Raw genomic sequence first — 14,954 nt, 5'->3', positions numbered from 1 at the left:
GCGAGCAGGCGGGGCGGGCGCAGGGGTCGGAGCCGAGGCTGTTTGCATAGAGTTTGTATTTTATTTCATGGTTTTGTTAATTATTCCGTTTTAAATACGTGGTGCGGCGCGCACGGTCCCTCGGGAAGTGGTCATGCAGATCTGAGGTAGAAAACCCGGCACAGGAGTGTTCCCAAATGCACCTCTAGGTAGTTTCACCGCAGCCACACGTCGGTCAGGCAGCGGACAGGGACGGGGTTCGGGGCTCGTATTTACAACAGCAAACGAACTAAACCGCTTCTGCCCGGCCAGGGGGGGCAGGAGCCGGCGATCGCTGCTGGCAGCGGGAAGGAGCAACGATTACTGCAAACAGGGGAAGGGGCGAGGGAGGGAATGGCCCGGCCGGCCCCCGGTGCCCACGGGACAGGCAGGATCCGGCCCCGCAGGGCGCCCGTCGCTTGTCTCCCACGGAGCATCGGCCTCGGCGGGGGCAACAGGGCCCGGGCTGGCTCCGGGGGCCGGGCCGGGCTCTCTCCGGCATTGCACATGGAGGGGCGAGCGGGGAGCGCCGTCGTGGGAAAGCCCTCAGGGGTTCAGTTCCAGGGCCCAGACCTGCTGGGGCCAGCCCGTCCGGCCCTTCAGCTTCTTCTCGCCGTGGCCCAAAGGCTGCGAGTAGACCTCGGGCTGCTGCGGGAGAGGAGACGGGGAGAAGGGGGAGAAAGGAGCGGTCAGAGGGAGCGGGGGCCCGGGCACCCTGTGCCCGCCTCGGGGCTCAGCCGAGCCCGCGGTTCCTACCAGCCCGAGGATAAAAAAGGAGGTTTTTGGAGTTCCCATCCCTGCACTCCGCCCGCTGCGGCGGGAGAAAAGCGGCCGCCCTTGCCCCAAAATGCGCCCGCTCCTCCCGGGAAAGCGGCCGGGAGAGGGGACGGAGGGACCGGGGGCTCATCCCTGGGGAAAGCGGCCGGGAGCCGGGATGGGCTTTCCCTCCTGCCCCTGGGTGTTTGATTTTAAGCTGGTAAAAAGAAGGGCTCCAGCGGGACGGGGAAGGGCGTTTTTCCCGCAGCCCCGTGGCTTTCCCTGCCCGCTCCCGGCCCTGGGCAGCGGGGTCCCGACTCGCTTCTTACCGTCTCCCTTTTCCTCTTGTTCTCCCTGCCGTCGGCCTTCTTGAGCTCGGCTTTGAAGCCCTCGGTGTCCCCGGGCTGGCTGTCCTTGGCCAGCACCTCCATCAGGTAGGCGATGTAGCTGGTGGCCAGGCGCAAGGTCTTGATCTTGGATAGCTTGGTGTCGGCGGGCACGTTGGGGATGCACTCTCGGAGCTCGGCGAAGGCGCTGTTGATGCTCTCCGTCCTCCGCCGCTCTTTCTTGGGTCCCCCGACCCCTTTCCTCCGGCCCAGGCGACCGCTGAGAGCCTCCAGCCGCCCCGGGCCGGCAGGGCCGTACTCGGCGGCGCCGTAACTCGGGCTCTGGCCGGGGAGCTCGGGGGTCACCTCGGCCGGGCTCAGCACCCAGCCGGGGAAATAGGCTCGCTCCTGGTGGCACCGCGCCGCCGGCCCGAGGAGGAAGGGGTCGTGCAGCATGGGGTGGTGGTGGTGGTGGTGATGGTGGTGGTGCTGGTAGCCCCCTACCAGGTTCATGGTCCGCCCCGCTGGCCCCGGGGGCCGCGCTCAGCAGCGCACCATAGCCGGGAAGGGCTCCCCGCCGGGAGGGCAGCGGGGAGGCGGCTCCGGCGTGGGGCTGCGGTGACGGTGGTGGTGGTGGTGGTAGCTTTGGGGTTTGGGCTGAGGCGGACGGGGTTTGGGGTTTTGGGTTTGTTGGGGTGGGGTTTTTTTCCTTCTTTTTTTTCCCTATTAACCCCTTCTGAGGCCTCCCAGACGTTATATAGGGCCGGGCCCCCCCCGCCGCGGAGCCAATGGGCAGGGGAGGATGCTCGGGGGCCCCGGGGGGAGCAGGCGGCGAAGGGGGCGTGCGCCGCTCTGTCGAGTCGGTTTATTTGGGCTCACACCTCCGCTGTTCGCTCTCGTCCCCCGCTTGCTCCCTGCTTGCAAGGAGAAGGGGGTGCGGAGCGACCCAAGGGGGGGAGCACAATTCCTGCCCCGTCGCACTTCCATCCCCTCCCCGATCCCAGGGCACGGCGTTCAGGCAGTGCGGGGGGCTTGGAGTACCCCGAGCCGGGCATGAGCAACCTCACGGGTGATGGAGGAGAGGGGCAGGAGAAGGCACTGGGGAGACCACGGGCTGGGCATGGCAGGGTGAGGGCAGGGCGTGCTCCTTCCACATGGGGTGCATTGCCCATGCATGCCCTGTGTGCGTGCGGATGCTATGATGCACACAGATGCACACTACACGCATGTACAGCACATGTATGCAGTTAGAGCACACATATGTTACTCAGACACACTGGATGTGTTGCCTGCACATCCCACAAACATAGAGATGTGCCCACACTGTATTCCTGTCTGTGCTCTACACACACACACACTACAAATAGATCACACACATGCACTTAACTGCACCCATATATAGTATGTACATCCACCAGCAGCACACATATGGTACACACACAATATCATCATACTTATATTACATGCACACACATGCTGTGCATGCACACACACATGTTGGATGTATGGCATATAAACACACATACACTACACAGCCATGCACAGACACTGCACATGCATACATAAATATATAGAGATTATACTGTCCACACACACAAATACACTTACAACAGAGCAGTGGGGCCCTGCCCTGTGATCCCATGTCCCAGCCTGGCCACCAAAGGGATGGGGGGGTCCCCGTCGGGGCTGGGATCTTGTACTTGATGCTGCCCCAAACCCAGCATGGGGCCCTGCAGTGGGCAGCACATCCCACTCACCCCTGCACCCATGGGATGCAGATCCCTGGGGTGATGCCTCCCAGACCCCGCTCCGTCGGCTGACATTGGGAACGACCCCTGCTCTCACTCCCATTACTCCCAGCGCGGACACTGGGCACGGCGGTGGCGATCACAGCGCGGCGGGGCAGGAAGGGGCTTCGGGCCCGAGGTATGTTAGCGATTAACGGCGCTTTGCAGCGATTCATCTTGCAGCGGAGGGTGGAAACGTTGGAGGGTTGTTTGCAGGCGCTTGTATTAATCATCCGGGCTAACACACCATTAACGTCCTCCTGCATTTTAAAGATGACAAATTTTATTTGACTTCTCTCAATCACGGTTCCCGGGCGGATTCGGGAGCCACTTAAATGCCTCGGATTTTCCATCGTTAGCTGTTACAAGGCGAGCTGCAAAGGCAGGAGGCCGGGGGGGGGGGGGGGCTGGGGCAGGGTGCAAGGGGGTCTCCGGCAGCCAGGGGGCTTGGGGGGGGAAGCGGCCATAATGGATCTGCCCAACCTTGCTCCCCCCTGCTTTGTTCTTAGCTGCTGCAAAGCCCACCCCCCCCTTCCCACCCCCTTTAAACAAGCGCCCTGCAAACATTTGCTAGTGATTACTCTTCGTTAGAGTCAGGCCTTGGGCAGGGTGTTGTGTCCCTGATTGCCTCCAGAACACCCACAGTTGGGTGGGATCCCTGAGCCCAGCTTAAAGCTGGTGGGGGCCACTGCCTGTCTAAAAGAGGTTCAGAGGTCTCCCTTCATCCCTCACCCCTCCGTATCAGCAGAGCATCACCTGCAGTGCCTTGCTCCCTCTCATAAACTATCCAAGCTCCTCACTGAACCTTTCCTCATCCTTGTATAAGCCCTGATCTAGCAAAAAAACAGGCTGGTGTCTGTGCCATCCAACCCCATTCCTGCAAAGCACCCCCTTTGCCCCCAGAACAGCCCTTCCATCCCCATAGCCCTGCACTGCACAGCCACGTCCAGCTTGGAGCCATTGCCTAGAGCTGTGCACCGGAGCCACCTCCAGCCTCTGAGCCAGGTAAGCACAGCCCAAGCCCGGGCATTATCTTGCTTTATTCCCCACCCTTCAAGGTCCCTGGATCCCGCACAGCTTGGAAGTGCTCAGCTGAGCAAATAGTGGGACCTGTGGGTTGATTTTCCTTTGGAAAATCATTCTAATCTTTCGTGTTTTAATAAAATAATGAAACCAGAGCCCTTTTCACACCGGCAGCTTCTAAATCAAACCAGGCTGCCTTGGTCATGGCGTCCAAATTTAGCACTTCTCCAACTTTTGGTGAGTTTCTTTAATTTCACTTCTCCCTTCTTGTGCAGGGGGAGGAAGGCCAAGCGGTTCGGATTAGGGGATTTATAGCTGGTGGGGTGGGAGGAACCACGTTTCTCTCCACCTGTTTTCCTTCAAATCCTTCCCAGGGAAAGATTTCCTGACCCTCGATGATGGTGACGGGGGTGTCAGTGGCACATGTTGGGGGGTGAGGTTATCCCGGATCTCTGTACCCCAGTTCCAGTGGGATGGATCCACATCCATTCCCTGCCCTGGGATGGAGCCATAGTTTTGGCCTCAGCCCCTCGGCCACCTCCTTATCAGTGCCCAGCAGCCCGGGGTGTCCTGTGACTTTGACGCCAGCTCTGCTCCCTCCTGCCCCGGCCCCAGCCCTGGCTCCCTTATCTAAATAGGAGTGTAAATCAGTGCCTTGGCAGATGCCCTGGCAGGACAGGGACTCCATAAAAAGGGGCTCTGCTCCAGCTCTGTTTACATTGCAGCCCCGTAAAATATTCTCCTTGTCTTCCCTGCAGCATCCCGGCACCTTCCTGCACCCACATCCCCCCTCCTCAGGCTCCACCACAGGGTACAGCCAGAAAGGTCCCAGTCCCAACACCCTATGGTACCCCATTGGGTAACCCACCAGGTTATGCTCAGAGGTACCCTGATACCATGCCGACCCCCCTCTCCAACAGCAGAACAGGGCTGAGCCAGCCCCCCCGGGCAGCTGGGTTGTGTCTAAAGGTGCCCCTGGGTATTTATAGCACTCGCCCGAAATAATGCAATAATAATCACTCAGCACCTTCCTAACAGTTCTGATCCCAGAGGCCTGGGGGAATGGTTGCAAAAAGCCTTGGGAAACTGAGGCATGAGCAGAGTCTGCTTCAATGGGAGGGCTGTGGGGTCAGCATTACGTGTGGGGCTGCTCGGGGGGGGGGGGGGATATTATTTTCATTGGGGTGATGTGAGGAGTGAGAGAACATGCAGAAGGGAAATCAGGTCAATTGGATCGGCAATGAACCCAACCTTAGGGTCATGGCCAAGGCTGGGTTAGGAGCATTAGAGCTGTAAAGGCCCACTCAGGACATCCCTCCTCCTGGATGTCTTGCCACATGTGTCTTGTGCCAGTATAGGTCTTGTCAGGGCAGGAGGACCATTGCGATGCAGGGGAAATCACACCTGAGTCCCCCCAAAGTACATCACTGGTCCTTGATCCTACAACAACATCACACAAGCGACGCCCAGTGGGGTGCAGGCTGTTAAAGCCCCTCCAAAGAAACAGAAGGAATTGGGGTGGATGGGTACCCATGGTGTGCTGAGCCCTGATGCTCCTGTTCCCTGCATCAATCCACAGCATCACTGTACATACACCTCCTGTGCCGCCCCTCCGGCGACACAACGGATGATTGCAACCATTGCCTCTCAAGAAATACAACCTATTTATGGCCAAACAGCCATTGCCCTGCCTGGATAAATCAAAAGGGAAACAGCTTTATGGAAAGAAAGCATTAATTTTTTTCATGCAGGGATGTGCCAGGCCCTCACTGGTTATTTTTGGTGCTCTCTCTTTGCTGGTGCTGTAAATGACACTGTGTTTACCAGAGTTTTTATGTCATCAGAACAAAGTCACAGCTCGGCTTCCTCTCCTGTGTATTTTATGTAGATGGATGTGCCTGTGAGGAACACTCAAGCTAAACAGAGCACTGGTTTATAGGAAAAAATGTATTTATTTGAAAAACCGTAACTCACAATTGGGGCAAAACCGGGCTCCACGTTTATTGCCGCTAATGGGGCGTGGTGGCCATAAATTAACCTGCGAAACTGCTGGGGCTGAATCAACAAGGGCTCATTGTGCTGGTGGAGCAGATCGGGGCTCCCCAAAGACAGCCTATGTCAATGTGCAATTAGGTTTGGATGCAAACAATAGGCAAAGGGAAGGGAACAGCAGCCTCACCCCTGGAACCAGCCCTAGAATCGTTGCTCCAAGCTGGTGTGGGTGCCCTGTTTGAAACAGTGCTGCTCCCTCATCTGATTGCCATAGAAATGAGCAGAAGGAGGCTGTACCTGCCATGGAGGGAGTATCTGCGGTACCCATCATGGACACAGAATTGAAGATGATGGAAGAAATGAGACTGTGAGCTCTGACTGGTAGCGTAGGTGATGCACGTGTATGGAGAGCCCCAGTTGACCTCTCTGTTGCGCTGATGCAGGAGTCATGCTTCTGCCCTAAAGCCTCTTCTTTCCCCACTCAGATTCCCTGCTGAGACCAACACTGACCCCCCCCAACGCCCTGTGGCTGGGGGGCGGGAGATGCCACCGTCATTCCCTGATGCCTTGACTTGTGGTTTAAGTGCTGACCCATGGTGGCAGCTCTCCATGCATGGGGAGAAGCGGAGAAGAGCTCCCTGACAGAAACCAGCACCTTCCCCTGCTCCGTCCACTTTCCACTCCTGAAGCAAATTTACAAGGGCTCTAAAATGTCCTGCTCCAGGGCATCAGCCAACTGCTAATGGCTGGGGATTGGGAAAGACATTTCCTCCGCGTGAGAAGCATTGCATAAGCGCTTGTTAAGGCAGTTCCTGGCGTTGTCTAAAGCATCTGGTTTGGGGCATAGCTGGAGACAAACTGCTGGCGCTGGATGGGGTAGGGCTGGGACCAATGCTTCCAACTTCCCCTTCGTGGGTGCAGGTTCAGGTCATCTTGATGTGCCAGTGGGGAAAAGAGAGGTGGGTTGTGAGGTGAGATGTGTCTTTGTCCCCCTCTTGGCACAGGGACTGACCTGGCTCATTGGCTGGACTCCTTGTGTCTTAACACAGCCATGTGTGCATTGTAGGTAATAGGCTTTGCCATGGGAGAAAGCTGGTGACAGTGGTCCAGGCCACCAGACTCTTTGGGGATGCTCTAATAAGGCTCCACTGTGCTGCAGGCTCAATGCAAAGCGCTGGCACTGGGGAGCAGCCAGAGCCAGAGAGCAGCATCCTTCCCTATGGTGGGACCATGTCCCAGCATCCATACTTCCTGCCCTCCTCTCCACGCGGATCTACCTGGGGGTTTTTATTCACTTTGTCTGTAAGTTTTTGGGGGCAGCTTCACTTCTCATTGTGCAGTGCCTTGTGCTGTGTCTGGCTCTGCCTTCCCAGCGCTTCTAGGGTGGGAGAATGAGGACAATTAATGGTGTTTCACCATACCGTTATCCCCAGCTCTCCAAAATCCCAGGACTTCCAAGTCCCTGGGTGCAGGAGCTACCCCGCTCCAAGGACTGGTATTCCTTTGGTTCTCCTCGCTGTATCCCAAGAGGTCCATGCAGCCACTGGACTGGCCATCAGGTTATAGAGAGTTGCAAGATGGCTTTATCAAGGTTGGGTTTGTTCTGTGCAGATTGAGGTGGGTTTTAAAATTAACAGCTATCTGTTAACACTTTTTTGGGTCTGCAACTGAAAATTATTCAGGGGATGGAGGGTTTAAGCCATTTTAGTGCTTTTTTCCACCCTTTTTCTCCCCTGTTTTATAAGTGGAAGGTGGCAGAAACAAGAGGGCAGCCTGCGATCAGACTGGGGCTGCAAATAGCCTCATTTTTGGAATGCAAGTTTTGGGTCAGTTGTTTCTGTTATTTCCTTGGGTTTTGCTTTATGCCCCCACCAAAAAAATACAACCCCAACCAAACAGAGAGATAAAGGGGGAATCCTGGAAATCTGTTTCTTTCATTAAAAACAGCATCTTCTCACACAAAGCTGCTGCTGGCCATGGGCTGTATCCAGCCACACCAGCTTTTATAAGCACAGCCCATGGAAGCTAGTGTTGTATGGGGGTGTTATATGGGGAACACAGTGTAGCCTGGGAGGGTGGTTGGGCTCTGCTGAAGCCGCCATCCCGGCGCTGGAATGTGCTCCCAAAATACACCATCCCAAATGCATTGCAGAGCTGCCAGCCCCATGTTGTGCTGGGGACACACTCTGTGCCTTCCCTCCCCTGGCCTTGTATCCCAGTATGGGCGGTTTGGGGCAAGAAAACAACTTTTTCATGAAATTATGATAATTATTTATAAAAGCTGCCCCAGTCTCGCTCCCATCATCCTGACAGCCTGTTGTTTGGGTTCAGGGTGGAAATTTGCCCCCAAGGATTCAGTTTCCCCTATCCCAAGCTGGGATCCAGCACCCAGTGCATTGGTATCACTGCCTCTGGGGAACCCATGGGCATAGAATGGTGGTGGGGATGTTTGGGGGGGGGAAAGGCTTAAATGCATGGGGTGTTGTATTGTCAGTGTGGGCCATGGAGCTGGCTTTCAGGGAGTCATGGGATATGGATGTGCTGTGAAATGTGAATCCAGACCTGCAGAGAATAATGACTTTATTTATCATACATCAATACGCAACTCCTCCTAACACCCTCTGGTGTAGGAAACTTTTAAAATGGAGCTTTTTTGGAAGGAAAAAAAACATTTCTCCCATAAAAATGCCGATCCCACCCCAGTCCTCAAAACTGAAACAAAATAGTTTGCTTTGAGCTGAAGACATTTCTGCTCTTGGCTCCCTGTTTCCCAAGCAGAGCAGTGAACATGAAGGAAAAACAAGCCTTCCCCATTAAAACACGCTTAAGTGAAACTCCAGTTTTCTCTAAGACTTTGCTTGGAAACATTTGGAGCAGCTTCGTGCGAACCAGTTCTGCCCTTTGAGAAGCCATCAAAGTAAAAAGCACACAACCCAAACCAGCCGTTTCTACAGGAAGCATCTCGTTTGGACAAAAAGGGGTTGTTTTACACCATAATTCCAAGAGCCCCCTTAGAAATGTGGCAAAACCTGCCTGCAGTGCTGGTGATGGAGCAGCTCCAGGGATGTTTTGCAGGGCAAATCCTGGTTGTCCCGGACGGGGAAGCATCTCCAACTTCAGCACGGTGTATTTTCCATCTGGATGAAGGTTTGTAAGGGTGTGTTCTGGCAGGGGGAGTTTTTGGAGCAGTGTTCATCCCTGCTGTGAGTGTCCCCAGGGCTCCTATGGGCTCTCAAAAGAGCCCATCCCTTTGGAGATGAGGACACTTACTCTATGACAAGCAAAAACTCTTCTACAACGCAGCATCAAGAGCTTCATAAAGCCCTTTTATTCTTCATTGGCTCCATGTTACCCTACAGCACAGAAAGAAAAAGCTCAGTAATTCCTCAGCCAGTGATATACACACGAGCAATCCTCACATATTTTAATATATATTTATTTGTGTATATATTATATATACTATATATTGAATATTTGTGTATATATATGCACAACATATAGGTTATGTGTATATATATATTGTGCATATATATGTTACATACATATACATTGTGTCTATATACATGGTGCTGCTTTTTCTGCTAGTGGCATCATCAGACTGTGATTTAAGGACAATTATTTCTATCCCAGGGTTTTCTGCAATGGATTTTTGACATGCAGCTGCCCCCATTATGCAGGCCCAGTGAGACCTTCCCAGCCTGCTCAGCTCAACATCTGTGAAATCAGGTAAAAATTGTTATTACTTATGGATTTACATGAACCTGCCTTTATAAGGGGAACTGGGATCCTTCTGGATGCGCACTGCTCCTTGCCATGGTTTCCCTCAGGAGGGGACAGGGAGGGAAGGGGCCACGCTGCTGTGAAACCACCATTGGAGAGGGTGGTGGTGGTTTTCTTGAGCCAAACCGGCAAGAAACATCATGTCTAAAGATGACAGGCTTAATTTGCAGTGTCATTAACCAGAGCCGAAACCCTAGATGGGCTGGGTCTCCTGTGAGCAGCGCACTCGCTTCCCGCGCTGCAGCAGATCTTTCTCTGATTCTGCCTGATAAAGGCATTTGTGGGCGCATTTCACTCACTCAGACCTTGCTTTCCTTCACATGGATGTTATTATTTAATATATGGGATGAGGAAGTCGTTTTTCCCCCTCTCTCAGACACATCCATAGTGAGTGAATGTGCCCCCTGTATCCCACTGGTTCCCTATCACCTTGTGCTCCCCCATGTATTTGCAGGGGGTTTAAATGAGCACAAAGCATGATCCTCAGGGAGCATCCCTTCTCACCAGGAATAAAACTTTCATTCCCAAGCTGCCCACATCCTGGAGATCTCATGGATATAAACCCCAGGATCTGACCCATGGGTAATGTGGTGATGCTGGTGTGAGATGCAGGTGGGCAGTGGGTCTGGGAAGACTCACAGAATCCTGTAACCACCCTTCTCTTGGTCCTGGCTGTGGTTACAAACCACATTCCCAGTTAAAAGCAGCTGCTGAGACCCGAATGCTTTGGATGTGGAGATCTGAGCAATCTGGGCTTTAACGTGTGGCCACACCAGCGGCTCTGCTGCACTTACGGGCAGCACACTTAAACACAGACTGCTTCTTCTAATGCACAGGGCTGCTCTGGGCTCAGTGAGCAGAGGCATGAGGCGAAAGGGCTCACATGAAGCTCGCTGGCAAGCAAGCAATGGAGCTGAGCGTGCTGCCTGACTTCACACAGGCCAGAGCACGGTAGGAAAAAATATCGCAATAGGCAAAGCATCTCCCGTTTGCCCCTAAGCTCTGGCTCTTCCTGTGCTGATAACAAGCCCTGTAAATCTCCCTGCAGCACTGAGGCATTTTTCTCCCCTCTCCTGCCCTTGCAGCGGTGCCTTGTAAGACACAGGACCTGTGGCAGGGCTGTCTTTCTCTATGGGGAAATACCCCAACGCAGTGCAGCCCCCCGGAGCATCCCGGCAGGCCCCAGCCCTGGGAAGGCAGCTGGGTGCAGCAGGAGCTGTCTCCTCTCTAATTGTCCCCCTGGAGCTCTGTGGCTGAGCCACTTGGTGATATCTCCGGCCATCAGGGCTGGTGCCGGGCTGGCTCAGGCAAGATGTAGACTGATAGAGCCCCTCCGTCCTGCTGACGGGGATGGGGAGGAAAACCTGGAATATTGTGTCCAAACAGTCCATTGCCTTAGTGCTCCAGCTGGAATGGGGAGCTTGTGCGGTGAGCAGGCTGGTGCTCAGCCCTGGCTGTATGAACCTGAGCCACTGGAAATCCCAGACTGGTTTGTGTTGGAAGGGACCTTAAAGCTCATCCAGTTCCAGCTCCCTGCCACGGGCAGGGACACCTTCCACTAGAGCAGCTTGCTCCAAGCCCCATCCACCAATTGCTGGATGTGTTTTGTGCCATGGATGCATGGCACTGACCTGAGAGCACTTGAGCATGCTTAAACCCAGTGATGCAATGCTGCTGCTCTGGAAAAGCAGCTCCGTGTGCTCAGCAGCAGGATAGGAGTCATGCTGGGACAACAGGGATAATAATTTCCCATGCAGATGGCCACGATGTCACCTCTTGATCACTTGCTCATGGGTGACAGTGCCAGGACTCCTTTTTAGTCCCATTATGGTGCTGTTCCCTCCCTGCAGCCAGGCCTCTGTCACCAAATCACCCACAGTACTGCCCCACTGGGACCTTCCTCCCTCCCACACCAGCAAACGCTGTTGGTTTTCCTTTTCCTCTCCCAAATTCCTCGTAAATTTCCTATTGCCAGTGCCATGTTCCCATTAAACCTCGCAGGCTGATTGCATCTGTCAGTGTCACTGTCTGGGGCTGGAATGTGTCACCCTGCTCCAGAGGAGTCATTTATTTCGCTGTAGTGGAGCATTTCAGGACAAAGCACTGGGTTGGATCACAGTGGGACAGTTTTCCTGCAGTGGCAAGTGCTGATCCATCTTGTGCAGTGGGAGGAAAACGCCGCTGCTGGATTCTTTCCTATTTAATTTTCCTAAACAGAGGGATGAGGAGCACGAGAGCTGCCCATCAGCAGGATCCTGTGCTGTGCTGGAGCGTCATAAGGAAAGGAAGTTTGCTTTATAAAGTCTCCATAACCCATGAGTCTGGAGCAGATGTTTTTACCACCATCCCCATCGTGTCTCACTGCTCCTGGAAGGACTCTTGGGGTGCCTGGCTGGCAGCAGGGGTGGCCCCATATCTGTGCGTGCCCTATGTGGTGACAAGGGCTGGGGCTCATAGGGTCTGGGATGTTCATGGTGGTGGAGGCATGTACAGCCTTGTCCTAGCACAACCCTATGTTCCTGCAGGCAACACAGGCAGGGTATCATTGGTGGTGACAGTGTGGTGATGGTGGGGAGCAGTCAACCATGACCTGCCCATGCCCATACCACATGCAGCAGGTCCCCAGTGCTGAGGAGAGGGTTCTTTTGTAGGTATTAGGTGTGATAATGAGACATTCAGGTTAAAACACAAAATGAAATCAGGCATCTGCTCTTGTTGCCCTTCTAAGTGTGCAGCTGCATGCAGGAACTCTTGGGTGATGGGAAATGCTCTGTCCTGACCATGGCATCCGTCATCCCTGACTGTTACGGCAGGGATGTGTGTTTGGGAGGACATGGAGTGATGGAGATGAGGATCCAATGGGACACCTGGTCACCTCAAGGATGGACACCCTTCTTCTTTACCCTTCTTCTAGCCGTGCAGCAGGAGCAAGTCATCCTCAGCACAGCGATGACGGATACTTCTGTCTTTGGGATACATACCCTTAGGTGATATTGTGCCACCAGTGAGGGGTTTCCTGCTGCTTATTCCTAGCTACCTGTGCTAGTATCTTCCAGGGAGGCTCAGAGGTACTGGGAAGTGCGTCTCCTCAGGGTGCTGCCCAGTGACCTGCACATGGTGAGGGGTGGAAGAGACAGTCAGTCTGTATTGCTTTGTTTATAAGAACATATTTGCAGTGATTGATGCCTGAGCTGGGGAAGTATGCTTGCAAGTGGGACTTTAGAACATGAATCAAACAGTGTTTGGAATATGTACGCTGCTCTGTCAAACATTTCTCGGTGCTTGGAGTCTGCAGAGCCTGCGCGTCCAGAGGTACCCGTGCCTGCGCGGAGGTGTCTGGAGGGGAAGCAGCATCCTTCAGCCCCAGCATCACTGCTCCATGCCAAGAGGCTGCTGAGGATGGGCTGGGGTCTGAATCTGTGGTCACTCTGCAGAGGGGTGCGTGCAGAGGTGTCCCGTTAAGAGCTGTCCATCACGGGACATTCCTTGCGATGCTCCTTTCTGCCAAATCGTCCCCCAGGGCTGCTGAGGAATGAGAGCGGCTCTGAAGGACAGAGTCAGCTTTCAGGCTTCCTTCCCCTCCAGATAACCTGATTGCCCGTGGAGAGAAGAAAGGTCTGGAAGGGGCGGGCTGTATCCAGATGTTCACTAAGTGCATTAAGACCCTCAGCCGGTGGAGCACATGCTTCAGGTTAAGCCCCTGAGCAGTCCCAGCTGCAGCAGTATTAATGAAGTCCTCAGTTAATCGTTTGCTGAATGCTCTCCCTGATAAGGGCTGGGGTGGTTTGTAGGGGACAGGGAATCTTCTCGGGGTTTCTTTTTGAATATCCTGCTTGTGAAGTTCTGCATCCCTCCATACCAGCATCGCTGCTGCCATGCCACCTCCTTTGCCCATGGAATGAGGTGGGTTTCCCAGTTAATGGTTTTCCCACTGTGCAAATGGGATCCCTGTCCCCACATTCTCTGGATCTCCATTTCCTCCTCCATTCATAGGGATGTTACTACAGTGGTACCAGGTGATGTGCCATGCTCTCGAGGAGCATCCTTACTCTGGTGATCTGCTCTTGTGAGCAGATATCTGGGGTGATGCCAAAGCTGCCCTTCCTGGGAAAGGGATCAGCTGGGGATAGGCTCAGGGGCATGGGTACCAGCTTGTCCATAAATGATGTTTCCAGCCTTGCATTTGGGACACACAAACTGGGCATCCCTCCAGGATGGGCAGACCTTTCTCCTCTGGCTCTCTGCCCACCGCAGCCCACGGGGACAGCAGAACTGCCTGCCTCATTCCTCCACCCAAGCAGCATTCATTCCTTTTCCCCAGGAACCCCAAGAAAGCCATTAGACAGATATTTTGGATCAATGAGAACCAGAAGGACCTCTGCTCCTCCAGCCAAGCGAGGACTCTTTTAACTGCGCACACGGAAAACGCATCCCACGAGCAGATCCCCTCCTCTCACAGGTCCGCTTTCGTTGCCTTTTAGCACGAGGGAGATTTATTCACTCTGTGGGCTCTTTAAAAGGTGTTTTCTTTATAGCCGGGCTTCTCCTGCTTTAGGTGAGATTAGGAGGTCGTATTTCATGAGTGCTTGTGGATCTCCTTTCTGAAGCCCTAATGAACTATGGATGAGTGACCACGGTAATCCAGTCTGTGCAGGAGCTCATTAAAGTCACCAAGTCTGCTATAATAACTAGTTGCATCTGATCAGATTACTTCTTTAAGATGCTGTTTCCACTGGTGAACAAGAGCCTGCTCTTATCCTAGTGTGGGCAGCAGGAGCCTTGCTCTGGGCTCTGTGAGTGGGGAGCTGGCTCTTGCCTCGTGCACCATTAACAAGCTACAATATGATGAACTCACAGTGCAGAAAGGCCATGGGATTTCCCATTGCTGCTTTGCTCGGCCAAGTCCAGCCAGAGCAGGAGCCTCATATCCCGCTGGAGGAAAGCAATGGGCACTAAGGAATGGTCCAGCTGTTTCCCAGTTATAAATAGAGATTTTGGGAAACAGCTGGCAAGTGAGTGCCCGGACCCACATCCAGCCCAGACCTGTGTGAAGAGTGCTGGTAAAACAGATCCCAGCACAGTGGTAAAATGGGATGCAGGGGGGTCTGCCCTGCTGCCCCACACTGAGGTGGTCACCCCAATCCTTTCCTTACTGAAAGCAGGAGCAGGCAGCCCTGCAAATATCCAGAGGAGGGGAGGAAAAAAGGCCAGATCCATCTGCAGAAAGCACAGGCAGGAATTGTTTCTTTGTCTCGGGAAGTGTCAGCGAAAG

At 54.0% G+C, this 14,954-nt stretch overlaps 1 protein-coding gene and 1 long non-coding RNA gene across 3 annotated transcripts; one reads left to right on the top strand and one right to left on the bottom strand.

The window, feature by feature from the left end:
- Nucleotides 1-492: 492 nt before the first annotated feature.
- On the bottom strand, nucleotides 493-2,006 carry HAND1 (heart and neural crest derivatives expressed 1). 2 transcript variants are annotated; one of them, XM_061343993.1, is made up of 2 exons: nucleotides 1,104-2,006; nucleotides 493-663 (listed from the first exon to the last, which is right to left on the bottom strand). In XM_061343993.1, the coding sequence occupies exons 1-2, from the start codon at nucleotides 1,611-1,613 to the stop codon at nucleotides 565-567; spliced, it is 609 nt and encodes a 202-aa protein (XP_061199977.1). In that variant the 5' UTR covers nucleotides 1,614-2,006; the 3' UTR covers nucleotides 493-564. The 2 variants fall into 2 exon arrangements, with proteins under 2 accessions (XP_061199977.1, XP_061199976.1); XM_061343992.1 differs by having other exon boundaries at nucleotides 493-666; nucleotides 1,104-1,998.
- Nucleotides 2,007-3,787: 1,781 nt separating this feature from the next.
- On the top strand, nucleotides 3,788-14,649 carry LOC133207252 (uncharacterized). The gene is made up of 5 exons (XR_009723998.1): nucleotides 3,788-3,892; nucleotides 4,669-4,794; nucleotides 9,533-9,628; nucleotides 14,004-14,141; nucleotides 14,238-14,649. It is a non-coding gene; the product is annotated as an uncharacterized LOC133207252 (long non-coding RNA).
- Nucleotides 14,650-14,954: the final 305 nt, after the last annotated feature.

This window comes from Neopsephotus bourkii, unplaced genomic scaffold (genome assembly GCF_033783945.1).
Source record: "Neopsephotus bourkii isolate Nb327-2 ecotype Australia unplaced genomic scaffold, CSIRO-AGI_Nbou_v1 NB_1846, whole genome shotgun sequence".
Taxonomy (NCBI): Eukaryota; Metazoa; Chordata; class Aves; order Psittaciformes; family Psittacidae; genus Neopsephotus; species Neopsephotus bourkii.
The sequence above is the reverse complement of the archived record's forward strand: the minus strand, read 5'-3'. Positions and strand labels throughout refer to the sequence as shown.